The 26,369-nt window shown below is 49.3% G+C and overlaps 9 protein-coding genes across 9 annotated transcripts; 2 read left to right on the top strand and 7 right to left on the bottom strand.

Moving 5' to 3' along the window:
- Positions 1–580: 580 nt before the first annotated feature.
- BDV27DRAFT_27174 (tRNA modification GTPase) lies at positions 581–2,735 on the bottom strand. The gene is made up of 3 exons (XM_032076187.1): positions 2,322–2,735; positions 717–2,257; positions 581–661 (listed from the first exon to the last, which is right to left on the bottom strand). Exons 1-3 carry the CDS (start codon positions 2,589–2,591, stop codon positions 643–645), a joined length of 1,830 nt encoding a protein of 609 aa, XP_031924663.1. The 5' UTR covers positions 2,592–2,735; the 3' UTR covers positions 581–642.
- Positions 2,736–3,614: 879 nt separating this feature from the next.
- Positions 3,615–9,231, bottom strand: BDV27DRAFT_160574 (formin sepA; the record flags this gene model as incomplete). Its single annotated transcript, XM_032073054.1, has 2 exons — positions 3,615–4,442; positions 4,519–9,231. The coding sequence occupies 2 exons, from the start codon at positions 9,229–9,231 to the stop codon at positions 3,615–3,617; spliced, it is 5,541 nt and encodes a 1,846-aa protein (XP_031924662.1).
- Positions 9,232–9,773: 542 nt separating this feature from the next.
- BDV27DRAFT_132836 (uncharacterized protein) lies at positions 9,774–10,855 on the top strand. Its single transcript, XM_032067970.1, has 2 exons — positions 9,774–10,036; positions 10,101–10,855. Exons 1-2 carry the CDS (start codon positions 10,010–10,012, stop codon positions 10,518–10,520), a joined length of 447 nt encoding a protein of 148 aa, XP_031924661.1. The 5' UTR covers positions 9,774–10,009; the 3' UTR covers positions 10,521–10,855.
- On the bottom strand, positions 10,567–10,855 carry BDV27DRAFT_27135 (uncharacterized protein). The gene has a single exon (XM_032076186.1). It carries the CDS (start codon positions 10,792–10,794, stop codon positions 10,612–10,614), a length of 183 nt encoding a protein of 60 aa, XP_031924660.1. The 5' UTR covers positions 10,795–10,855; the 3' UTR covers positions 10,567–10,611.
- A 530-nt stretch (positions 10,856–11,385) lies between these two features.
- Positions 11,386–13,249, bottom strand: fdh (formate dehydrogenase (NAD+) FDH1). Its single transcript, XM_032076185.1, has 6 exons — positions 13,123–13,249; positions 12,870–12,933; positions 12,788–12,814; positions 12,543–12,718; positions 11,934–12,478; positions 11,386–11,869 (listed from the first exon to the last, which is right to left on the bottom strand). The coding sequence occupies exons 2-6, from the start codon at positions 12,870–12,872 to the stop codon at positions 11,523–11,525; spliced, it is 1,098 nt and encodes a 365-aa protein (XP_031924659.1). The 5' UTR covers positions 12,873–12,933; positions 13,123–13,249; the 3' UTR covers positions 11,386–11,522.
- Positions 13,250–14,638: 1,389 nt separating this feature from the next.
- On the bottom strand, positions 14,639–18,012 carry BDV27DRAFT_132833 (leucine--tRNA ligase NAM2). The gene is made up of 3 exons (XM_032067969.1): positions 17,455–18,012; positions 17,248–17,388; positions 14,639–17,194 (listed from the first exon to the last, which is right to left on the bottom strand). The coding sequence occupies exons 1-3, from the start codon at positions 17,971–17,973 to the stop codon at positions 14,888–14,890; spliced, it is 2,967 nt and encodes a 988-aa protein (XP_031924658.1). The 5' UTR covers positions 17,974–18,012; the 3' UTR covers positions 14,639–14,887.
- Positions 18,013–18,861: 849 nt separating this feature from the next.
- Positions 18,862–20,157, bottom strand: BDV27DRAFT_132830 (sucrase/ferredoxin-like domain-containing protein). Its single transcript, XM_032067968.1, has 2 exons — positions 19,716–20,157; positions 18,862–19,656 (listed from the first exon to the last, which is right to left on the bottom strand). The coding sequence occupies exons 1-2, from the start codon at positions 20,082–20,084 to the stop codon at positions 18,955–18,957; spliced, it is 1,071 nt and encodes a 356-aa protein (XP_031924657.1). The 5' UTR covers positions 20,085–20,157; the 3' UTR covers positions 18,862–18,954.
- Positions 20,158–20,291: 134 nt separating this feature from the next.
- Positions 20,292–22,146, bottom strand: BDV27DRAFT_132827 (CAAX prenyl protease RCE1). The gene is made up of 4 exons (XM_032067967.1): positions 21,775–22,146; positions 21,681–21,721; positions 21,139–21,519; positions 20,292–21,073 (listed from the first exon to the last, which is right to left on the bottom strand). The coding sequence occupies exons 1-4, from the start codon at positions 21,827–21,829 to the stop codon at positions 20,546–20,548; spliced, it is 1,005 nt and encodes a 334-aa protein (XP_031924656.1). The 5' UTR covers positions 21,830–22,146; the 3' UTR covers positions 20,292–20,545.
- A 1,401-nt stretch (positions 22,147–23,547) lies between these two features.
- Positions 23,548–26,252, top strand: BDV27DRAFT_27082 (putative serine-rich protein). The gene is made up of 3 exons (XM_032076184.1): positions 23,548–25,715; positions 25,781–25,977; positions 26,028–26,252. The coding sequence occupies exons 1-3, from the start codon at positions 23,873–23,875 to the stop codon at positions 26,064–26,066; spliced, it is 2,079 nt and encodes a 692-aa protein (XP_031924655.1). The 5' UTR covers positions 23,548–23,872; the 3' UTR covers positions 26,067–26,252.
- Positions 26,253–26,369: the final 117 nt, after the last annotated feature.

The raw sequence follows: 26,369 nt of genomic DNA, 5'->3' as shown, positions 1-26,369 counted from the left end.
GGATGCCTTGAGGCAGACATGATTTAGCCCCGAGGACGATTGAGTATAAAAACAACTCATGCCAATGGTCTGCTTCTTCTTCTTCTTCTTCTTCTTCTTTTTCTTCTTCTCCTTACTATTTACAATTATTTACAAAGTTGAGGCCATACCAAGCGTTCTTCATCCTCTGTTCTTTCATCACTTTCTCTCATCCGCCTCTATGATCCTAATCTTGACTTTGCGCTCTTCCTATTATTGCCATCAGATCCCCTTTCTACCTCCCTAACTCGACTCTGACATCATCCCACGACAGTCCGTAGCCATAAAGGTCTTGGGTGACGATGGATACATGGGGTAACCGGTCCAACTGGTGCTCGACTCACACCAAACAGTCCATGGGACGAGGAGGTTATAACGGCCCCTTAGTCTTCCAGACTTTCCCTCCTCACACAACTGGTCCGTTCAACTTCGCCGCCATGCAAGGTCGTTGCGGTTACAATGACCCGAATGATAACGGCAGAAAGAGTTGGGTTACCTGAACCATCGACAGCTTCTTCTGCACGCACGAGGGACGGCCACGGACGGTCCCTGTGGAGTGAAGCGTGAATTAGGACAGCACAGCGGCATCCTTAGAGCGGGCCTGTTGGCGCACGCAGCAGTGGTTCACTTCCCAACGCAAAATCTAGTACACAGTTAGCAAAGAGCCAACGCCTCTCCGGATAAGCGGCGAGACATACTTCTCAAACACAACCCCCAAAACGTCCTCCACGTCGCCGCTCTCCCCCTTGCCGGTTATTTTCGCCAACGCATCGGCCGCAAAGCGCAGGTGCTCGGCGGCTGTCACGATATCTATTTCCCTCTCAATAGGCTGCTGCTCATGCTCGTGGCCTAGCATTGGCGGCGAATGGCTCCTGGAAGTTTGAGTCAGGAAATCATCCAAATGCTGCAGACATCTTTGTAGACTAGAACTTTGTCGATGCGTCACTCCTAGAGAATCTTCCCAATATGACAGATTATATTCTCCGTCCGCATCACCTTCAATACCCGATGGAGACGCAATTTCTTCGAAAGTTGAGATAAGCCCCCGGAGGAACTCTTGTAGATGGCCCGGGTCTTTCCGCTCTAGTACGGATTCCAGTTGCGCCTCACGACAAGAGATGCCGAAGATGCGCTTCTGCGGGACAGTGGGAAAGAGATCACCCACTGAGGCGAGTAACTGCTTTGGTAAAAGTTGACGATTCTGGACATCCAAGGGCAGCCGGTCGCATTTATTAATTGCAATAACAATGCACTTGTCAGCTGCAACACAGTCATTGACCGCCTCTACTACTTCTTGCTCAATTGATAGTTTATACGGTATGTCATCGAAGGTGCTTTTCTCCAGAGACAAGACCACAACAACAACGTCGGATTCCAGAGCGCGAGCTTTGGCGCGCCGAATACCTTCTTTTTCAACAGCCCCGATCACAACCGATCCTTTCCCATTAACAGGCTCGGAACGGATTCCGGCCATATCGCCAAGCTTGCAGTACCATCCGCTCAGGTCGACTCCAACATCCACGATATCACGGGTGGTTCCTTCTTCGGTGCTAACAATAGCAGCCTCCTTCCCTACGATCCGGTTCAATAAAGAACTCTTACCCGCGTTGGGTGCCCCGAGCAAAGCGATTTTGATGCCATGACGTAATAGCTCCCCTTTGGAGGCGTTCTGGATATGGAACCCGACCTGGACCCGTAGTACCTGCACTTGCGCCGCCACTGAGAGTATCAGCTCATCCGAAGACTCGTCAAAATGCTGGTCTTCAGCGAAATCGATCAGCGCTTCAAGTTCCCCGCGTGCATAGAGTAGTTGCTGCCGCCACTGCTCATATCGCCTAGACAACGCATCACTAGCACCTCTGACAGCCAGGCGACGCTGCTGTTCTGTGTCCGCAGACAAAGTATCGCCCAGAGCTTCTATCTGCGGCAAGTCCAGTCGGTTGTTCATGAAAGCACGACGGGTGAATTCGCCGGGTTCGGCGTAACGAACGAGCAAATCCGGTTGACTCATGCGGGAAATAGCTGTAAGCACAGACCTAACGATCGCTGGCCCACCGTGAAGGTGTAATTCAAGAACGTCCTCCCCTGTAACTGTCTTGGGGGCTGGAAAATACAACACGAGGGCCCCTGCATCAAGGACGCTGCCGCTGGAAGGTTCACGCGTAGGGTCAAATAAAGTTCGTACAGCTGCAAAGCGCGGCCGGGGAAGCGTCGCTTTTGGACATAGCGCTTGATATACCTAATGGTGAAAGATAACATCAGTCACCTAGCAGCCCAACAGGCTGTGCATAAGTTCAGCTTACTCGCACACATCCCGGACCTGATACCCGCACAACCGCGATAGCAGCTCGGCCAGATGCAGTCGAAAGGGCGTAGATGGTAGAGTCTCCGTCTATATGTGACTGTGTCGGTCTCGAGGCGGAAAACGTTCGGCTTTGCGGTACCGCCAGAGGTGGAAACAAGACATAGCGGGAGGAATAGGCATTGCCCCGAGGGAAAGCGCAGCTATGCCTGCTCCATAACAGGCGAAAGGGAATCACCCGACGCAGATTTCGAAAATACGATACTTGCATGCGCAGAACGGAACTTGCAGCGAGGTCAAACAATAAGTATGATAGTCAAAAGAAAAGATTCTCCAAGGTGGATGAGTTGATTTATCGCGTCTGGTCACGTGGATACATGGGAGATCAATAATATGCATTTTGCTTCTTTTTTCCTAGAGAACTTTTACCTCCTTGCTCTCTTCTATTATATATTAATAGATGTACATATATGCTTCCTCATTTTACTTAATTAATCAATTATTTATTAGTTTATTTATTCTATCTTATTTATTTATTTCTTTTTTTGCTCGGATCTGTTATGTCCCTACGGTCCTTAGAGCGAATTTGTCATGTATGGTTTCCGTCGTTGATAAGATACATTGCAACAAGCCACGTGCGTGTCTGATGCATAAAACCACCGACTCCATAAGATGAATGTTTGAAGGTATATCAATGATAGCTGCGTCACCTCGTCACGCCTGCGCGTCGAAAGACGCGGCCATACGCCATGAAAAAAAAAAAAAAAAAAGCCGCTCGATTACCCACCACAACCGACATGCAACAACCAATTGCTAACCATGCACATCAAAGGAGATATCAAGCGTACAGCCCAGTAGAAGAAAATATGACGTTATGTATGTACAATAGGGAAATCGAGACGTAAGCTGAAAATCATTCCGATGGGAATTAGAAACAAAGGAGTCGCTCGCTGTCGAAGCAAGAAAGTGGATAGAACAAATGTACTCTTGGAAATAATGTTCAAGAAATCCAGTAATAAAAAAGAGAAAGGACGTAAAGGGAGAACAGTGAAAGGAGGGACCCGTTACGCTAGCTGTGTGTCTTCAACGCAGACAACTCAGATGCAACTAGGAAGTAAAAAGGGCGGGAAGGGGGTAGGACTAGATATTATACACTCAGCAAAACAAAATGTTCCAAGGCGACGTCCCCTAGTCTATCAAGTATTATATTAGGAGAAAAAGAAGAGCGAAAGTGAGTGGGTGAGACAGAGAAGCAGGCAGGGGTTATGAAAAGTAAGCCGGATAGGCGAAAACATCAATATGACGGTTCGGAAAATCTGCCAGGAGAGTCGGCATTGGGTTCATCATCGCTTGAAGAGCGGTGATGTTGTTCTGTTGTTGGAGACACGACGATGACTGGAGTAACCGGTCGTTGCGAAGAGGCATCTTCCGGACTAATAGCGATAGGCTCTTCTAAACCTTTTGAGTCAGTTCTTGACGGTGTCATGGGCTCCGGTACTGGGGACAGGGCAGAGCCGTCCGCGCTGTCTTTACTCCCAGCCGTCGGCCCATTCCGTCTCCGTAATCTGCGTTTTCGACGTTCTTCTTCGGCGCTTTCCCTTCGTCTTCTGGACCGCTCCCCATCGGTATTATCTCTTAGACCTTGCAACATGCTTGCAGCACGATCTGCAACATCTTCACTCTCTGAGATCTGAGTTGAATCTTTGCTTGTGGTTCCAGATTCTGAGCCTAGGCTGGGGGGGTTCAGAAGCCCTGCCTCTGCGGTATTTGGTTCATCGTTATTGGCAACATTGTCACTGACTTCATGCCCCTCATTGGTTCCACCACTTTCCACGCCTTCAGTTCCAGGTAGGTCCGGCATCCTTTGGCCCGAAGCCACGCGAATCTGGTGTCGCTCCTTTAATCTAGCACGACGCCGACGGTCACGCTGATCTCTGGCCTGAGGAGCTGCGGCTCGTAACTTCTCCAGAAGAGAATCCATGGCCCCGCTTGAGGCAGGCAGTTGTGACACTTCACCTGGGCCAGCATTATTTGCAAGAGCAGCATTATTACGTTTGCGAGCAAGTGATGCTTCTGTACGCTTTCTAGCCTCCTCCAGCGAAATATTCTTTTCCTTGGATTTCTGTGGATCGATGTTTCATTAGCCAAAAATCTCCAGGTATGCATAGGGCTCCAGATTAGGCCTAAACCTAGCTTACCTTCCATTCAAGCAAGAAAGCAGCCAACTTGGCAAAGAAGTCTCGTCGAGCTCCCTCATCTGTGTTGTCTTCACCGTAGAAGACCATAATGTCATCGTACGACTTAACCATCTCTTCAAGATAGAGCTGCATTTGCTCGGCCTTGCGCCTAGCATCCTTCATACTCCTTTGAACGACTTGGCTGACGCGATCTTGCGGGTGAAATTTCTTAGGATCGCTTAGATTACCAGCGTCTAAACTCGCCTGTACATTCTTAATATTGTCAATGTACTTCTTAGCATCTGTTCGCAACTGATCGACATTAAGTTTCTGCAGGGCGACGACACCATTGATGTCATCAACGAACCCTTCCCATTCTGGGTACTGATTGCGAACAATCCGCTCGACAAGATCTGCAAAGGTGGTTTCATTCTTGTCATCCTTTACCATACCCAACCGAGCGAGAGAGCTCAGCTTGAAACCTTGAGCTTGCTTATTAGCATCGTTCATGAAATTTCCTATGTCTAGGATCAGGCCAAGCACATTCATCAGAGCGACTGAATCCCTCAGCGATTCGCTCACTTTCACAACTTGCTGAAGCTTAGCGGATATATGTTCGTAGTCTGGCTCGTAGGAGCGGGTCAATGCAAGGGCACGCATTCTCGCCTTCCAATAGTGGTTCAGTTCGAAAGCAGTATATAGATAAATTTGATCTTCACGCGTAAGCTCAGCCGGATCTTGTTCCCGCTCAGAGCTAGCAGCATTCGGACCTGTCCAATCCCTGCTATAAGGTGCCATCTGCTTGGATATGTTTTCGGGTATTGTGCACAGTTCATCACGTTGTAGGAAATCCATGACAACCTGGTTGTCAAGGATATCCGCATCACAGTGAATAACCATCCGCACAACGTCATCTGCAGGGTATTGGGAGAATTTTGCCATGGCAATCTGCAAATTCTTTGACAATTCATTAGAGATAAGTTGCTTCTTGTCTTTGCGCTGCTTGGCTGCCGCACTGCCTCCAAAAACCTTGGTCTCTTTCGCCATGAATAACCTCTCAACTTCATCCAATACACCCTTTTTGGCAAGTTCGGTATACTTCTCCTCCTTCGCTTGGGGAGTTAGTGCATGAGATGCCCATACAGTCACCTGAGGTGCATCAACCTTTTCCCAATGAAGTGCTTTGAGCTTCTTCTTAGGCCTAATTGATGGCAAAAGTACCGCTGATTTGGAGGGAACGGCCTGGGAAGCCATGTAATTCGCTCTCCATCCTCCAACTGAGGCACCAGGGGGGGGTGGTGGCGGAGGAGCGCCAAATGAAGCGCCAGGGGGTGGAGGAGGAGGAGGAGCGCCAAATGAAGCGCCAGGGGGCGGTGGAGGAGGAGGGGGGGGAGCGCCAAATGAGGCGCCAGGGGGTGGAGGAGGCGGAGGTGGGGGCATTTTGCCAGCGGCACCAGGAGCGGGTGGGGGAGGAGGCGGAGGGGGAATCCCTGTCCCCATCCCTGGGGGTGGAGGTGGTGGTGGCGGCGGAGGAGGAGGAGGCACACCCGTTGCAGAGCCTGGGGGAGGGGGAGGCGGCGGAGGAGGGGGGACACCTGCCCCCGTCCCTGGAGCTGGGGGTGGAGGAGGTGGCGGGGGAGGGTGAGGGCCAGCAACAGCAGCTGAATCAACATTTTTATCCTTGCTCTCCCCTTTCGGCTCGTCCACTCTGATGGCCGGGGTCTCTGATTCAGGGAAAGGCGATCCGTCAGCAGCCGCCTTCGTTTCGCCCTCCTCAGCGTCAATCTTAGGTACCTTCGCCGCAATCTCGCCGAGAAGGCCAGTGGCCTGAGCAGGGTTCATCCGAGGTCGCTGGATGTCCACAAGACGTGCTTTCTCATACATAATTCCACCATCTTCATCGTTAGTCTGCCCCAGACCCTCACCAGCAGCATCATCTCCTCCCGGAACAAGGCTCCTTTTTCGATAAACAGATCCTAGGGCGTTGCTATCTAAATTTCGACGCGCATGTTCCTGGAAGTCATCGCTGGTTTCAGGTTCACCATCCATTTGCTCCCGTAACTCGCGTAGCCGGTCCGAGGGGCCATGTTGCCCCCAGACTTTGCCTTCTAGCTTGAACTGTGTTTTCGTCCTTTCGAGTTGCATTTCCAACCTCTCCAAAAGTTTTTCACGATCTAAGATACCTCTCATATGCGAAGGATCTGTCTCAGCCATGTTGTTCTTCTTAGCATTTGATGCAGCTATATCCTGAGCATCTCGAAGCATCAAATAAAGCTCGCGGGTCTCCAACTCATTGCGCTGGAGCTCTTGAGCCCGAAGCCTTTGGAGGTCGGCGACCTCAGCTTTAATCATTTCGTTTTGCCTCGACTGAAGCTCGATTATGCCTGTTTGCTCATCGATCTGTTTCTGTAGTTTCTTAACCAAGCCATCCGCGCCTAGCTCAATCTGTGCCTTCATCTCATCTCGTTCAGCGATTGCAGCCTCCGCAATTTGACGGGCCTCTAGAGATTCATCATATACCCGTCTCGCTTCTGCATCTGTATGAAGCCGATCTAGAAGACTCTGTACGGTAAAAGTCAAGCCCTGTCGGAGATCAAGATCAGGAAGTCTCCGATCCATAGCAACGTAACTAAGCATAGCATCTACAAGCTGATACATGCGTAACCCATCTTCACCAGAGTTCTCGCGAATTAGGAGTAGATGTTGCATAGCAGAGAGGAAATAATCGTGAGCTCGGGTCCCCTGGATTTTAGTTGCAATGGCGTCGGTAATTTGCAGCGGGTCACTCATATCCTTCACTTCGCCCTCGATGCTGTCTTTCATACTGCTGCTCTCCCGCTGCAGAAGATCTTCGTAGTCAATGGCCTCATTCTCCCGGAAACGCTCTATCTGCTTGTCGATGACCTCGTACTGAAAGCCCTCCATCTTTGTCAAAAGGCGTTTGATTCCACAAGAGATGAACTGGGCCCGGATATGGCATCGCAATTGCAAGTCATTCTCCCCCGCATCCACCAACATATTAATGAGAAGCATGGTGGAAACGGCATACTCCATAAGAAGGTTTTCCATTCCGATGCCACCGCTGCGATATTCTTCGCTCGCACCTACTAGACTACCCATTTTCCCACGACCATCGATTGTTACTTCAACTATCCGCATCCAGGCATCGAAACGCCCGGTTTCGCCTTGATGATTCTTGACATGATCCATGGCTTGAAGGACCTTCTGGTGGCCGTGTCCTTCAGCCCAGTGGCATAGGAAGGTCAGGACTTCACTGACTAGTTTCCTAGTATTAAGCCGAGGAGAGAGCAACGAGCTCACAAGAGCTATAATGACCTGCTGGTGAGCTAGAGCATCATCCGCACCATACTTGTTGTTCATCAAGGCTTTCAGACACTTGACGATATCATATTCGCGGTCTAAATCCTTATCACCAGTTGGAGGGGCCGGGACAGGACCTGAAGCTTTGCGGCGGTTGATCTTCGCGAGGACGCTCGTAAGAGCTATTTGACCCTGTGCCTCGACAAAGGCTTTCACCCAGCTAATTGGTTGTGTCCTCAGGCTGACACTTAAGCTAGCCAGCTGCTTCGATGTGATAGAGTCATCCAGGACCTTCTTGACGTACCACTCTGGGCTTCCCTCCTCATCCGCTCGCTCAAGAATACCAGTTGGGCCGTCATGACCGTGTGTCTGTCGCGCATTCTGCCTGCGCTTTTGTTCCCCTTGCAGTTCTGTCAGCCTGTCTTGGTGCACAAGTGTCCACTTCTTAGAAGCCGGATATGCGAGCATCTGTCTCTTCGCCTGTTCCGGGAGGTTCTGCCAGCCTCGCTTCTGCATCAATTCCAGGAATAACTGGTCGACAACACGATCATCCCTCGGTCGAGCGAGGTATTGTTCTGCGTTAATTGGGGGAGGCCTCGGCTGTGCAGCTGGCGGTGGCTGCCAATTCGACTGAGTCGAAAGTCGGTTTGGGTTCCCACCCGGGAAATAGGTACTTCGATCAGCCGAATGGTTCGTAAGCGTACGCGATGATCCATCAGACGAGAAATAGCTAGAACCGCGGGTGTTCGAAGAAAGCGAGGAATGGACGCTAGCCTGGTCAAAAGATATACGTGAATTAGATGAGTCAACCGTCGAAGAAGAGTTGTGACTGAATCCGGTATTGGCGGCAGAACTTCCTGGTCGCCCCCATTGTTGGTACCGGGCACCTTTATCCCCCGTATTACTTCCAGTCATTGTTAAATTCGAGGCATGCGGTGGTGGACGAGGACCAGTAGGATGTGAATATGTATTGTTATCTCGGACGGAAGAAGGGTTCCACGCAGGGTATTGATGGAAGTCACTGGCCCCTTTGGCCAAGTGATTGGGTGACGGATGATTGGACGTTTGCTCTTTTCGCGATGGCTCGGGCTTAGATAGGTACTCGATTGAAATGGGCGTCTTGGTATCGGCGGGGAGACTTTCGAAAGGGATCGACGTGATGACACCGGCAGTCATTGACAGTCCGGATGGGTCAATATCATGTGGATAATCTACAGACTGAACAGATGATCTTTTGGAATGTCGAGACGACCGAGAGCCAGCTGAACTTCCGGGAGGCGCCAGGTTTTCGAATGATCCGCCCCCGTCATATCGATCCTCTACTGGCTTTTCCTTATGCAGCTTCCTCCCAAAGAACGATTTGCCAGCCGAGGTTTGTCTTGATTTATCAGGTGAGGACGTGGTGGTTGGCATTTTGTCGGACGTCGCTGGGAAAGAGCAGGGCGCAGCATGAGCGTTGCTCACAGCACACAAAGACTTCCGTTGGTCGCTAGAAAGATCCTTCCGGATTATTAACAGCACCTACCGCTCCCAGCCTATGAGATAGCAAGGGTAATATCAGGTTCAAATGGATATACGGTTCCTCGCACTTCTGGCTGGAACTAGTAGTTAATACCCGCTGCGGAGCAGCGGTAGAAAAGAGAGGGGCCAGATACACGAAGTCTTTTCTCTTTGAAACCCACAGCAACTTGAACAGACCGCAGCAAAAAGTGGCGATCCTATCAACTCTAGCAAGCCTAGCCTTCTAGGGGGTCTTTTCCACGTCCAGACCCTATTTGTCGGTGTCTCTTCGCATGTCGGGGCTGAAGCACGGGCATTAGGGGGAATGCGGGCTCTAGAACGCGATAGGGGCCGCATTTACACGTGATCTATAGTGGCCTGTGTCTCCGTGTCACGTGCGTTGCATTCGGAGAAAGAGGTGGCCTAAGAGAGACGGCATATGTACGGAGTACTCCGTACGCTATCCGGATCCTTATCTTCTTATAGCAGGCTGCATCGATAGTTTCAATCGGTAGTCAATATACGAGATATATTACCAATACTTGGAGATATAACTTATTATGCAGACCATGATTATGAAGTTCCCATATTAATCATACCACTGCCTATCATTGCACCTCACAAGCCAGCCTTGGTAGCATAGCCCATACCGTCGCAACTGGTGGAACTAAGCTCCGGCAAAGCAGTCGAAATGGGCTCAGCATCAAGCTTCGCCAAGGTATTTTCGCTTCTCATCAATTTGTGATAAGATGCGCTCATCTAAATCCATCACTATCGTCTAGACCATTGTCATCCCAGCTGCCATCTCCCTGGCGCTCTACCTTCTCTTGTCGTTCCTTATAATCCCTTTCTTCCGTCGCTATCACCAACGATATTCACAATATCTTCCCTTACACACCATCTCTGCACATACTTCTACACTACGGGACCGTATCGCTGATGCAATGATGCGTCTATTCCTACCGGCAGCATGGCGACAACAAGCACGGTTTGACGACCAACACGATAACATTAGTATCTTTGACGAAGAAGGAGAGATCATGGTCGGGATGGATATGGATCCTGCACGAAGGGAGGCCCTGGAACGACGGCGCAGTACTGTTGCCGAAGCAGAAAGTCGACTCAGTCGTGAGCTAGAAGAAGGGTTTATGGACGACAGTGATGAAGAGGGAGATGGTCGACAAGGTTCAAGAGGGCATTGATAATTCTTTCGTAGACATTTACAGGTCCGTATGGCGTCTGGAACGGTTTAAACAAGAGCAATACCTGCGACCACGTCCGCTGCACCAACTATCATCTCCAACGTACCCTTTCTGTATTTCGTGACAATCTGATTCCAGGCCGTAAGCTAGCCTTGTAGACGACACTTCCCGGACCTAGCGGAAAGTAGTATTCGGTATGCCCTGCCAAGGGAACGTCAATCGCAATACAACTTGAGATAAGGCCATTCATTCCATTAACGCCGCGCCATAGCATCGGTGGCCCATAATATGTAGTAGGTACCACTGATACTATATAGTGAGCGAAGAGAATAGAAATACACTTCAAGACACTCTCAGGCCATTCTTATCCATCCAAGCCTATGGTCATTACAAGCTATGGCCAATTGTGCTACTAGTCATCATTGGATATATCAGTGGCGGTTCCGAACACCCACCGGCGGAATAGTTGGTAGAGTACATGCGTTACCAGCCGATATATCCAGCTTCTAACAAAAGTGGGTAAACTCCACGGTTTACAGTTCCCTACCGAAATCCAGTGCACACTTTTCATGGGTATTACACAGTAGGTGCCTTAGCTTTGATATGTACGGATTACCGGTACTATTAGTACAAGGTACAGCAGCGGTAAGTAATTGTCCTGGGCTCTGGTTGGTTAAATCAAGCTTCAGTTGATCTGCAGTCTCCACAAGGATCAACAAAGTATGTGCAAGACGTACTCCGTATGGATGTACTACTAGTATGTCAACATACTCCGTCGGTAGGCGGGTCAGACAAGACTTTCACTCCCTATTACGCGATTCTGCAGCAGAAACCTTAGTGATTTATCAGATATTTTTCATGCCAATAACAGGTAAGAACAATATAATATAAATTTTAGGTATCATAAGTAAACATCGCCCTGCTCCTTGAAGGGCTATTCAGATCAAAAGCATGCGCCAAGAAATCATTATAACCCATTCATTCCAAAATGATTGGAAAGACCTAAGCCTTGTTCCTCTGGCCATAGGCCTTAGTAACGTAATCACCGCCGTGAACAATGAGATCCTGGTCTCTGTAGTCATGACGGCCAGAGAAGTAGCTCTCGAGAATAGCTTTGGTGCCTTGAGCGTAACGGATCTGCGCATCGATCGAGGTACCAGACATGTGAGGAACCATGGCGTTACCACCACCCCAAGGGCCCTCGACGTAGCGGAGTGGGTGGTCCTTAGGGGCGGGCTGGGGATACCAGACATCACCGCCGTAGCCTCTCAAGTGGCCAGACTTGACAGCCTCAGCAACATCCTCCTTGACGACAATGGCACCACGGGCAGTGTTAACGAGCCACGAGCCTTGGTAAGAGGTTAGTCAATATCCAGGAAGCCTCAATTGAAAGTGCGCCACTGTACTACTTACCCTTCTTCATCTTGGAAATCAAATCCTTGTTGAACAAGCCACGGGTCTTCTCGTGCAGGGGACAGTTGATGGTAACAACATCACACTGAGCAAGCATCTCCTCGAGGGTGTCAACACGACGACAGCCGATTTCCTTCTCAACCTCGGGGCTAAGGGGCTGGTAGTCGTAGTAGAGAAGCTCCTTGCAGTCAAATGGCTTAAGGCGACGAAGGACACGCTCGCCAATACGGCCGACAGCAACGGTTCCGACAACCTTACCCTCCAAATCGAATTCGTTCTTAGCGACAGCGGCAACGTCCCACTCACCACGGGTGATCTGCTCGTGAGCGGGGACAAAGTTACGGACCAGGGTAAGGATGGTCATGACAACGTGTTCCGCGACGGAGGTGACATTACAGCCAGTCACCTCAGCGACAGTGATACCGCCATTAGTCTTGTTGGCAGCGTTCAGATCAACGTGATCCGATCCGACACCAGCAGTGACTGCGATCTTGAGGTTCTTGGCCTTCGCCAGGCGCTCAGCGGTGAGATAGCCAGGGTGGAAGCTACAACATTGATTAGCCGATGGTTCAAAACAGAGATCCTTGTGGGGCATCGGGGTTCACGAACGGTGTGGTGATGATGACTTCGGCGTCCACGAGTTCCTTATCGAAGGTCGAGTTCTCGCCCTCCTTATCAGAGGTGGTGACGAGAGTGTGGCCTTGTTCCTCTAACCACTTCCTCAATCCGAGCTCGTTCTCGGTGGTACCCAAGAGACCAGGCTGTTGCTTGGCGTGCTCGCCGCCCTAGAATCAAGGTTCGCGATCAGCTATCGATGTCATGGCTCTCTGATACACTTTCGATGGAGGACCTACGTCATAGAGGACCATAAGAATTTTACCCTGTAAACTCGGTCAGTGTCCGCGCACCAGCAATAGAGAAAGGACGGATAAATACCATTTTGAATTGTGTTCAATTGATTGTACCACAATAATGATCTCGATGGAAATGAAGATGGATGCTACAATCAGATGGTCAGCGGGCTATATAAAACCGATCCCCAGAGATCATTTCGTCAATGACTATGATGATTTAAGTTGGAGAAATCGAATGAAGTGAAGCAGGAACTGATACAGGAAGCATAATGTGGAACATGCCATGGAACGTACGAGTTTGGGTCGGGATCGAGAACTTGGGGAGGTATACTTACCAAATCCAGGCTTGATAGATTCTGTTTGTTGATAAAATGGAATGAAGGGGAATTACGCCTAAATATATAGTATAGGATGGATTTCCCCGCCTACATTTGAGTAGCATTCCATCTGGGACGGGACCCCTCCCTTCTTCCCCTCCTCATCTTTTCTTTCCTTTGTCCACCCATTCATGGATTAGAAGCAAGGATGGGATTACGACCCCACCGCCAGTAGATCGTGGCGGACACCACGGCACCTCGTATAATTATGCGTATGGGAGGGTGTGGAAGAGAACAAGTGGAACGAGGAGCGCAATCTTCTCCGCACGCGGGACTCCCTCAAAATGGTGAGCGGACATTGAACATCATTCATTAGTCAAAGTTTGGATCCCATCAGCAGATTGACAAGAAAGGGGGGTTTCAAATCGGACAGTATCAAAAATGGTTGTAAAACAATGCCCATGTAACATAGTCTAGTCTACCCTAAACTCCAAAGCGTTGGACAGACAAAAAGCCAGGTAAACAATGCGGGGTTCAAGTACGGTAGTAGTACTAAGGTCTGTTACATCTAAAGACTGGTACATAACATACATACATACACAGGTACCTCCAACTTAGTACATTGTTGGTACTCGGAGTTAGCACCCGATACCACTCGTACTATTCCTGATCGGGGTAGCTTTCTACCCCTCATGAGGGGTTGGTTCGTCCTATTGGTCAATATGCAAGTGTATGTACTACCGAGTATGTTGGTATTCCTCCTACTAGTACGGACTACTAGTAGTAGTAGTAGTAAGTAAGTACAGTATTAGATATGCTACTAAGGACTAGTACGTACCTTACCTATGGACCCAGTTACCTATCTAGTACGGAGTACCATAGGACCTATTCCGTACCTAACCTTGCTAATGAATATGGTGAGGGGCACTTCCCCTCATTTTATTGCCGATAATGGTTGATGAACGGCTTCAATTTCCTTGAAATAGTCCAGTGGATCTGGATTGAAACAAGTGGTGTCATTCATCTCTTCGGTGATCCACATTACTTAGATTCTCAAAGCCCCCCTCAGTTTACTGTAACCAGAAAGCTTGCTTTGGCTGTGTGTTATGCTTGGCGAGATCACATTGCTCCGCATCGACAAGATCCGATAATCGCAACTACAAGAACCGCAGACCCGGCGATGCTCTAGGCCCGAGAATCGACCGTACTTCTACCGGTTTGTATAGTACAATTTCGATCCCGAATGTGGAAGCCTTCGGCATTGAGACCCGCCAGTCCGGGGTATCGAACTTGACAGCCATCGTTTGTTATGAGGGGAAGCTCCATTCGAGTCTCCACTGTTCTCAGCTCGTACCACCGTATTCCGGCCACATCATGCAACGGGCGGACAAGCGCCTTTGACCCCAATTCTCCCATGAGGGAGTAAGTCCAGTTGGGGGCTGGGATTAACTGGGAAGGAAAGGGAGAGAAAAAAAAATTGGGGAGAGAGAGAGATAAGGGGTAAAGAAAAGGTGGGGGGGGGAGAAAGGCCTGGGAAGAAAGGAAAGAGAAAAATCCAGTTACGGCAATATTTCGGCACGAGTCATGCCCGCCTACCCCAAATACCTTTCACATCGCTGGTCCAGATGTTCGACGCTCGTTCGTCTAAGTGCGACAATTATCCAAATAATTCATGGCCACTCAAGCATAGAGTGATGTGTGTTAAGTTCTATTATACACTTGTCTATAGCTACTCGGTCATGCCGATTGCGAACCCTGGCAAGATAACGGGCATAACTCCAATTTAGAATACAATACTAACCAATTTACCCCCCTTGACGACAATTACGCGCCTCCGTTTTTCCCAGTCATTCTTCTCACGCAGCCAAGTACGCCCTTCGTCGGTTTCCAGGATACGATTGATTATAAAATCCTGCTCACTTGATTCATTCGTCGTGGGCGACAGCTGTCGTGGGACTGTGACGGTGAACCGCAACTTGCCATTGATTTGAACTGCCACGGTCTGTCCACCCCGCGCTGACAATGCATCCGCCTGCTCTGAGGTCAGGAGGGCTGTTGGCCAAGGACAGTCGAAAATTGGCGGCACGTCATATGCATTCTCTATGGTTTCATTCTTCGGGTAGCGGCCAATTATCGGTTCGTTGAGAATTTCCCAACTCTCAGAAGCCAGAGCTGGAGCAATAGGTGCGAGAAGACGAAGTAGTGAGGATATACACAAGTAGAGCACCTGTGGGGACGATGGTGTTGATGAGGACAACGAATTGGTTAATTTGGTCAGGTCAGAGATAACGGTATTCAACCCATAAGGGTTATGTTCTATGCAACTTGTCACGGACAAAATGGTTCTATGGGTAAAGAGAACAGCATCTGCGTCATTGTCTCTGAGATTCTGCAGAGAGTGGGGAAGGGCTGTAGCGTGATTGGACAGCGTCAGTTCATCTGGATTGAGCGTGTATGACGATGAAACAAGTGTCTGTTGCGCATCCTGCACAAGCTTCCAAACTCGGCCAAACCAGCGTTCGACTCCCACAATCTTTGCTTCATCCCATTCAAGGACTTCACTGACAGGTGCGGAGAACAGCACGTGGGCGCGAGTGGCATCAGCGCCGTACTTAAGGGCGCACGCTGTTGGGTCCACGCCATTGTGCTTGCTCTTTGACATTTTTTCAAAGGACACATTAGGAGTGATCTGAGTACCCTTGATGACCGGTTTATCGGGGCTAGAAAGGTCCAGTTCAGAAGGGTGGAGGAATCTTCCCGTAGAAGGTTCCGAGTACGTCTTCCCATGAACCATACCTTGGGAAAGGAGTGTCTTGAAAGGCTCCGATAGCCCCGGAACATCACCTACATGAGCAATCTCTGGGAACAAGTCGGACCTGGCAAGGAATTTGTAGATGAATCGGGCGTAGAGTAGGTGCAAGATCGCGTGCTCGACACCGCCAATATAAATATCAACTGGTCGCGCCGACAACGGTGAAAACGGCTGTCGTCTATTGGCGCTATCCAGAAATCTGAGAAAGTACCATGAGGAATCGACAAAGGTATCCATGGTATCCGTATCCCGCTTCGCAGGACCTTGACACCTCGGACATTCAGTACGGACCCACTCATCCGACGACTCCAGAGGATTCCCTCTCTTCCCTTTTAGCCAGTCCCCTTCTATCTTAGGCAGCTTGACTGGGAGCTGGTCTTCCGGCACGGGCACGGGGCCACAATCTCCGCAGTGAATGATAGGAATCGGGGCGCCCCAATAGCGCTGTCTGCTGATCAACCAGTCTCTCAGTCTCCATTGCTCCACAGTGTTTCCATGGCCTACGGCCTTGAGGTCATTGATTATTTGTTGACCTGCTTCGCGAGAATGAAGGCCTTGGTATTTCCAGCATCTCGAGTTAAGAAAACCCTCCTGAGTATAAGCTTTCACGTCACCGGCAGGGAGATGGCCGGCGCTAGCCCCGGACTCAGCCTCGGATGCACGCTGGGGTTCGATCACAACAGATATGGACTCAGGTTGAAAATTCTCTTTGAAAAATGCCAGGTCTCTAGAATCGTGACCTGGAACTCCCATTACTGCTCCCTCTCCGTAGTCGCTAAGAACATAGGGAGCTGCAAATATAGGAAGCTGACGAGCGATGTGAGGGCTCTCCTTATCAATGATATGTAATGGATGAGAGGCAGTCACGGTAGACAATTTATACCCAGTCTTGGAGTCAGGGGGGAGGGAGGCCGCCTCATCCAAAAACTTACGCAGCTTTGAATCTGTCTCCGCAGCTGCTAAAACGATGGGGTGGTTTAGAGATAAAGCAAGATATTCTACTCCGTAGAGCGTATCTGGCCGCGTTGTGAAGACATTTATGTCCGTACTCCCGCGTTCGATTCCCTCTGCTGCAACAGGGAATTTGACTTTCGCGCCGTAAGACTTTCCAAGCCAGTTGCGCTGCATGGACAGCACCCGCTCCGGCCAGCCACCGGCTAAGGAATCCAGGTCATTCAAAAGAGCTTCCTTGAAGTCAGTTATACGGAAGAACCACTGCTTTAGGTTCAACTTTTCGACCTTTGCTCCGGACCGCCACGAGAAGCCATTGGCATCGACCTAACCACACAGTTAGTATCGGGCCAACGTAAAACGCCAGTCGCAATGTGTACCTGTTCGTTTGCTAGAACCGTTTTATCCACAGGATCATAATTGACCAAAGCTTCCGCCTGATATGCTAACCCTTTTTTATAGAGCATCAAAAATATTCGTTGTGTATGTTCATAAAACTCTGGTGCACACGTCGCAAGTTCCTAACGTATTACAACAGCAACATGTTAGCATAATACTAGACACGAAGCATCATGTTTTTGGCTCACTCGGTCCCAGTCAAAGGAAGCAGATATACTCCGCAGTTGCTCCTTCATCCTAGCAATATTATCCTTCGTCCATTCTGCCGGATCAATTCCCCGCTCTATCGCCGCATTCTCCGCTGGTAACCCAAAAGCATCCCACCCCATGGGATGGAGAACTTCATGACCGCGCATGCGATAGAACCGCGCAAGCACATCAGATATTGTATACACACGTAAGTGTCCCATGTGTAGTGTTCCTGACGGATAAGGAAACATGGACAGAATATAAGACTTGGGCTTCTCCGTGTTGCCTTTCGTCTTGGAGGCGATGGATGGTTGGTTCGACTTCTCAGAATGCCATTTTTCTTGCCATTTTCGGTCAATTGCGGGTAGGTCAAGTTTTCCGATATTAGCTTTTGGTGTTACGAGCGTTGCGAAACGGGTTGAGGTAGGGATTGAAGGTAAACGACACCCGTGCTTCCATCGTGCTTGTGCTAGGAACGTCCTAGTCGGATCCAATCGTACGCGAGAAAGAGACAGCATAGTGACTATCTCGTCATTGTGCCATGGGGGAGGTTATTTCGAAAATGATGCAATTGAGTCGCTGGGATACCAACGACAAGCAGATCTACCCAGTTGAGGTCATACGGCAGTCGGTGTACCCTAATCCCAATACAGACTAGCGTCTTTTGGCTCTATTTATTTGCTAGATATGGTTAGTGTCCGCCGCGAGTGACACTCTACAACATAGTACATACATAAGATTCGACAGCTTCCCCTGCAGGAGCTTGGAGCCTATTTATATCATAGAGGTTATCTCAGACGATGTTGATCTACAGAAGGGAGAGGCATTAGGGTAGATCCCGTACATTTGTAAACTACAATCGTGGCTCATCCCCGCCACATTACATCACGGTCAGAAATCGGAAGGCAATCAATATCAATAGAAACACACATGGTTGTCGCTCGAGTTCAGCTCCTGAAAATATGGCTACCAATTCTTTCTCTGGGTAGCATGCACTGTTAATCCAAATTTAGTAATGCGTAGTTCAAAATATTCATACGATATTCGACCGCTTTTATGTCTTATGGACTCATAAAAAGCTTTGCTTTTCAATGATACCTACGTAGAACGAATCCTGAAGGATATATATCTTCCACACAAGTTCGTAAATTCATCCCACACACAAGCACCTCCACTCCACGACCAAATCGGGACAGAGTAAAAATACCCAAGTTATGATTTGAATTAGCCACCCGTCCAAAAGGTATTAATAATATTACCAGAAAGCCAGGATGGTCCAGTGGCATAAGCTGAGGAAAGCTAATAGAGCGGTTGAATCTCCCGTAACTTGTAAGGTCAGCTGCAAGCCTGTTCTTGCCTGACCACGACTAATAACATAGCTGCCTGAAATATTTGGTAGTAACGTTGGACAGTGTTGAAATTAGATAAAGTTGATATACTGTGGCGAGTATAATACAATGAGACGCCCAAACTCAATGCCCAGGGAGCGGGGGAAGGCACTACAATCGTAGAATATCTCCACTTCGATCAATGCCACCCCGAAAATGGTCTGCCACCACGTTTCCCCCTAGGATAGTCTCTTCCACAACTCCCTGCACATGCCTAGGTTCTATACGGCCGTACCAAATTCCCTTGCCAGCTAGAGGATGCGGTGAGGAAGAACCCTTCATCGTTATACCCGGAGGGATGTATACGATCACATTGCCCGCATACTTGTGGCCACCTACATGGCTAATCAAGCCCACGTGAGCATGCCCAGGGCTATCAATTGTGTGATCATCATTGCCCGCCAGTGCGAACCCTTTATCACCAAGTACCCTCCGAAATTCGTTCTCCAGCACCGGCGCCATTACACCGCACCGCATGTCACGCCCACCGTGGCCGCAGATAAGGATGACAGGAGAGTGGCATAGGTCCACAGCATCCGTAAATTCGGATTCTAGCTCCAGCTTCCGAGTTAACTCAGCCTTTCTAGCTTCAGGAAGAGATTCGGACATAGCACTAAGCTTTTTGGGGAGAAGGAAGGCTTGTACAAAGGTAGACAAGTCAGTCCCTGCGTCCGTGGAGTCTAGTATCTCGGTCGGAATGGATGGGAAATATTTGAAGCTGGGAAAGAGAAATGCAGACGCGGTGGAAGGGGTACTAGTAGAAGCACCGGATGGAGAGAAGGAAGAGTTGCTAACAAGAATGTTGTTGAAAGGCTTCATCTGTTAGCAATGTGCCCACCGCAGATATAGCTGGACCCCAGGCTGCTACCTACGTCAGCATAGCGTCCTCCACGACCCAAGAGACGCTTCAAACCTCTCACTAGGTGGCCCCAGGCATGATGTTTCCCGTCATCTTCGATACGACTTGTCCAATCTCTTTGCCCAGTGCAGATGAGGATTTGCTGCGCGTAGGCTGCCATTGTCCCATTCAGCGGCTGGTTATAATCAATCGGGAGCCCATCGGGCATCGACGGTGTTGTAGGGCATGAGCAACTGGGCTCCGGGCAGGATTTAGTCACTGGAAATGGTGGAGGGATGTCTAGAGGAACTCGCAGGGAACTTGCGTAGCATGCGGTAGTGGAGAGAAAGCGGGCGGTTGGTGTCCTGCTGGTTAAGCGGCAGAGCACGGGGCGCAACGTCATGATTGACAAAATTATTTTGACTGTACCTCGACCTGGTGATATGCTAGGGATTTCCCGAAATCGCACACCTTCTACAGCCCTTTATATGTCTAGGTTGGTCTGCTAATGCGGTCGCTGTCTTTGAAATTTTGAGCTTGTGTCGAGAAGGGATAAATCCCCGAATTTCCGAGGCCGTGTCGGAGATAAACGGGAATTCGATGTAGGTACTATCAATCAAGTGGTCTGAAATATGACTCGAACAACATCAACATATTTACGTGTATGAGGTACAATATATAGAAACCATCTTTTGGGGCCACAAAAAGGCAGAAGGAGAAGAGAAAAATCTTGATGCCGCATGAAGCTTGCCATGACGACTTCGAGATATTGAATAGTTCAATAAAAAATTACATATACAGATCGTCACATTTACATCGCATAGCCACATACATTACCCGACTATGACCCCATATCTTCTCTTCTTACGGCCCTGCAAATGCAACCAAAGAGCTGGAAGAGTCCGTTAGAGGCCATAGAGCATAATAGAAGCCAGTGGCCCCTCCAACGAGAATTGCGTAGTACGCGATGGTCCAGCCAATGCTGAGTTTGTTATACGCGTAAACTAGCCCTCGATCTGTATCGTTTTTGCCTTTGGCTAATGGTGGTCCAAGCGGGACCCCGGCATCTACTCTTCCCCAAAGACGAGGGAGTCCGCACCAATTGCAGAATGTGTGAGCGAGGATGACGGCTGGTAGAGATCCTGTACGCAGATAGATGAAAGTTGCATACCACCCAAAGATAGTGGTATAGCCAAATTGAAAGACCGATCTGAGCAGCGCCGCTAGGATGGAGGTGTCCGGGTGAGTTAGACGAAATTCATAAAAATGATGTACATGGGCAATCCCGAAATATAGAGGGGCTGTAAACACGATGTGCCCCGGAGATACCTTGGCGAGTATATGAAGAGGTATGATGGCGGAGCGAAACATGACCTCTTCAGTGACCGGACCCTGTAGATATGTATATTGTGAGTTGAAGGCTAGCTATCAGATCCGGGCCTTTGGATTTGACTCACAGCGACGTAATTTCTCCATCCAATCCACCCGCTAAGGGTTTCGGAGATCCTGTTCCCTTTGATCCAATCTCTCCACTCACCTTCGGCAATCCCTCGCTCGAAGAGGGGCCCGGCGAACAAAATGGTGGTTAGCAACAAACTGCGAAGAACATCCGCGAATCCTACGGGCCACCACCCAAGAAACCTCAGTGCCTCAAACAGAGAGACATTGCCCTTGGCGATGATCAGCCATAGGACAGCAACGGTGCTCCCGATGCAAGACAGAGTCACAGCCTTAATTCTAGCCCGGATCACGGACGGTGCATCTCGGCTGAGGGTGGGAGATGGTCGAGTGCTAGAAGTGACATAGAATGGAACCACATAGACTAATGTTAGGCAGATCTGCAAGATTTTGTTAGCTAATTCTGAAACGAACTATGCTCATCAGCTGTAAAAACGAGAGGCCTTTTAGGGGGTGAAAGTTGCCCCTTTTCTAGGTTACAATGATGCTATTTTTATAGATGTTTGTTTGGGGAAGCGCTAAGACGGGAGCAGATGCCTACCGAAAAGAAAGCTGCCGTCTGGGCCGAAATGACCGGTTCATCTGAAGACGAACGGTTAGAGGTAAACGTTATCATTTCTGATTGCCGGGCCTACCGTAACTTTTGGCGTAGAGCGTCTTAAGGTGCGCCAGGATATTGATAGGTGCCATAGCTATCTACCTGAGCTTACCGATAGCTTGACGTCGGCGGTAGAATTACTGAGCGAGCCCGATGTTGGAGGAACAATGTATCAAATTGATGAACAAGATCTTGACTACGTAATGTAGCAAAGTGCATCAGGGGTGTTGAAATGACGATCCTCCTGGAGGTCGTTAACGATGATAATCGATGGACAAAAGGGAAAAAGAAAGACAAAGAAAACAAAAGTTTGTTGCTGTTTGCCTGATTCTGAAGGCATTAACACTACACACAAGACTTTCATGTACCGCTGGATCACCTCTTATGATGCGCCGTGGATACAGTACGGTCACTGGACCCAAGGGAACTACAATCCGAATTCTATTTCAACGTTCCTCTTTACAATGAAGTATCCAATGCATTGGAATGGAATCTCGCCCCTCATCTGCCATATCCCTATCCTTTAGATGCATTGTTCCGTCTCACAATTCGTCGGCGAAATCGTTTAAGTTACAACGGTAACTCGTGTTCAATAACGCCGTCAACCTGACCGACCCCACTTCTGCTGAGTTGGCAGCTCTGGGACGATCCTTCGCTTTGTCTCGTCTGGATTTACGGCGAGTCTCGTGCGATTATTGGCCTGCACGAATTGACAAAGAGACAATTTCCCCCTTTCTGCTACCAATGAGACATTCTGGAAACCTCGGCCTACTCTGACTCGCTCAGCCACAGTTGCCGTAGTGGATCGACCTCCGGTTCATTTTGTTCCCCGAAGCCTGGAACTCCACCGTTCGGATTGGTCACAATCGGGACGGCCATCCTCGTGGAGACTTACTAAGAGGCTTTAGGCTTTGGGATAATGTGACGAGATCCCTACAGCATACAGAGACATGCTGCTGCGTACGAATGCAACACTGAATGCACAGTAGAGGGGCCTTGCATATGTCCCTCACTAATACTAGCCAGCCAACTGGATTTCGTTGCGCCCTCCGAATTTTGACCCCCAACATTAACACTGGGCTGAAGTGTTTAAGCCCCTCCACTCTTAGTGTCAACCGGATCAACACCAAGCGAAATGACCTCGAGCCTCGAATTCCACTCCTAATTTCCGGATCACTCGGCTCACTATTTGTGACGGTGTTGAGAATAGCGAATTATGAATTATTCTTATAATTAGATCTTGAAGATCGCCACATGTTTTAGAGCCTAATGACGAAGGACCTTCCGATGCAAAACAAGCGATCCAGACCTCCTAGCGAGTTGCGCGGGCCATTTACCTTCTCACGCGATCGACGAACTGCAGGTCAATTCCTACCTCTTTTCTTTTTCTTAATTCCCCCCACTAATCGAGCTGTTTCAGATACTGCTCTAGAGCGTGCAGCTTGCATGCCCCTGGACGGATCCGTTTCCTGTTCCAGACCTTAGGCTCACATCGTTCACCGCCGCTAGACAACAAAATTCTGGGGGCTGCTTAAATATTACCACTGGGGCCTGCTTTGCATTACTGCCTCGTTTCAGGTCTTGGATTTCTCTCTTCCAGTCGTTCAGGATTTTGTCGCTCTTTTGGAAACGTTTTTCGGTGCTCTTTGGTCTCGGTTCAACGCTCTCTTTTCCACGGTCGGCATGACTCAGCTAATCTAACTTCCCACGATTCTTCAACTGCCGGCGCCACGCTCCTTTATTGTTACGTCCCGTTGGACGCGCCTGTCGCTCATTTGACGTCGCTTGTGTGTCGAGACATTCTTTATTGCATCACAAAAAAAATAATAGACCAACAACAAAACAACAACAGCAGTCGTCGATCGCTTGCTTCATAGACCAAATCTGCTGTCGTTCTTTTTACGTCTTGACAAGCAGCCATTGACATTATTGATCGCTTTTATTTTCACTTTTACCATTCTACGATCTTAAGCTTGGAACTTAGGATTTTTTTTTGCTTTTTTTGTTATTCTTTTCTTTTCTTTCTTTTCTTTATTGAATAGAGACACCTGTTTTTGTGACCCCCTTCTTCATATCATAAACACTTCTGCAACTTTGGTACTTCCTGATAATGAACTAATCATCACCCCAACAACATGCGCTCAACTGGATCTTCAACTATCTCGTCTCCAGGACGGAGGGCTCTTCATGAGCGCACTTCTTCTCAAACGAACGAGGTTTCACCAGCACAGTCCCTACGAGCTGTTAGTGACAAGCACAGTGGCCAGGAGGACGAATGCGATGTTTACACGGCAACTCCGTATCCGACCAAACCAGAACATATCCTCTTGCCACGACCAGGGAAAGGTCAAGAGTTCAACCCAGATTCTAGGTTCCACGTTGAAGAGATGCCGAATGAATCCAGTGCGACACTATCAACAGAGATCAGTCATATTCTAGACAGCAGTTTGATTGAGCAATCTACTGGTGATCCATGGGACTTATCTTCGACGTTCGACGCTGCAAACACTCCACCTCAGGTATGGGAGGATGACCCTGCCTCCAGCAAATCCTCTTTTCCAGAACCTGGCCCCGCAGAGCATAGAGAAGTCGATTACAAGTCGGATGATGTTTTGTACTCAGACGAGGAACCAAATACGCTACCGGGAGCTGCTCCAACAATCAAGACTGTAGTTTCCGACACGTCATCCGGTCAACCGCCACACCCTGCAAATGCTGCATCGAGCAATTCTAGTCCCAATGTAGTACCAATTGGGCCGTCATCCAGTCCGAATTTTGTTGCGCTTGACAGTTCAAGTTTGAATTTCGTCCCAATCGGTGCATCATCCAACCCAGATAGTGGCTCTCGGTCAAACTCGCTTTCCTCTCTGAATTCACTGGGGACTGTGATCAGGTATATAGGAGCCGCTCCCTGGACCCATGGCTCGTCTTCTGAACAGTCAAGCTCACGGTCTTACTCCTTTCGTTCCAATCCGCCCTATCAAGGGCCATCAGCGCGCTCAAATTCCACCCGCGCACGTGAACGGAGCCACTCTCGGTCCGTTACTTCTTCCTCACGCAGCGATCCATCCTCAGATATTCAAGCGATTGTGGATAGCGGCGTATTTCTGCAATATCCAACCATCCATGCGCCATCGTCGGCGAGCTCAAGGGTAGACGTCTCGCACTCTGCAGACTCACTGGACAACACCCAGCACGAGACCACGGCGGACGGTGCGTCAGAGCACTTTAAATCGCATTTGTCTACAGTCACGTCTCGATGGTCTGCTGAGTATGATTCGAGGTCAGCTTCTCCGGCCGATCGTGCCGAGAACACTCTGGAGCCATCTAGGCCTACTGCGGCGCATGTCCGTCAGAGACCGACGTCTTCTTCAGTGTGGTTAATCAATAGTACAGACGGAGATGAATACTTGGACGATGTTTCCAGTCTTCCAGCCCGTCCTGCAAACCCAGCGGTACCGAGTAGCCACTCATCCGGATCGAGACAGAGCAGTGTTCGCAGTACAAAGCGACCAGGTACTAGTTCGAGCTTCGCCTTCAATGTGCTGCCTACCTGGGCTAAAATGTACTATGGGCAACCAGTGGGCTCTGCACTTTCTTTAGTGGAAGGCAGTCGTCCATCCTCAGCACGTCCGACAACTCCCACCTCCAACCCGCTCCATCGTTTAACGACCGCCGCTACTCGCCCGAGAACACGCACCAACGAAACGGGACAAAGCATACGATGGATGAGCAAACCTGACCCACGCGACCCTCGGAGCCATTGGGTGAAGGGCCCCGAGGTTGCAGAGAGACCCGGACACTCCCGCCATCAATTGCGACACAGCTGGTCCCCGCATTTGTACCCCGATAGACGTAATGTTCGCCCGAGAGGGAGTGCATGGGGGGCTCCGTCTATGGATTCCCGAGCAGAGCCTTTCCTCGGACGCAGAAATATTCAAGTATGGTCTTTTTGCTTGGGATTCATATTCCCACTTGGTACGTGCCAATTTGTACCCGAACATGGAAATCGCAGCTTTGGTGCTTACTTATTTTTCTTTCAGCCTGGCTCATAGCAGCCTTTCTTCCCTTACCCTCTAAACCGGAAATGCTCTTGCAGGAAGATAGTGAGCCCGGACGTGAAAAGACACTTCAAATGCGAGTTCTCGACCTTGAACGGAAACGGTACGAAAACGCTAGGTGGTGGAGGAATCTTAATCGATGGATGATTCCTCTGGGACTGGTGATCATTACCATAATTGTGGGCATTCTTTCGCGTGTGCCAATCACTCTTGCTAACATTCGTTGCAGATCACATTGGCTGTTGTGGGAACGAAGGTGGGCTTCTAGTGTCATCAACGCGCTACAACCTGTCCTTCGGCCTTGTCCACAGGCCATGCTAGTTGCTATTTTTCTTCTTCTTTTTTGACCTCTTCGACTGGATCGGACTTCGATCCTTATTATTGCTTCCTGGGAGTCGGTTTCTTCAACTCTACCTTACCTCTCGCTGCCTCCTTTCCGCCTTTTGATACCCTCGCCGCTTCCTTAACCTTTCTACTTCGCTTTGGCTGCTTGGACCTGCCCGGTTATATTACTCGACACGACTGCACGACGTGATGCGCATAATGCTTCTTTATCATTCGCTTTCGACCT

Source organism: Aspergillus caelatus (assembly GCF_009193585.1).
Source record: "Aspergillus caelatus strain CBS 763.97 unplaced genomic scaffold BDV27scaffold_168, whole genome shotgun sequence".
Taxonomy (NCBI): Eukaryota; Fungi; Ascomycota; class Eurotiomycetes; order Eurotiales; family Aspergillaceae; genus Aspergillus; species Aspergillus caelatus.
Note: the sequence above shows the minus strand (reverse complement) of the source record. Positions and strands in the feature narration are given on the sequence as shown.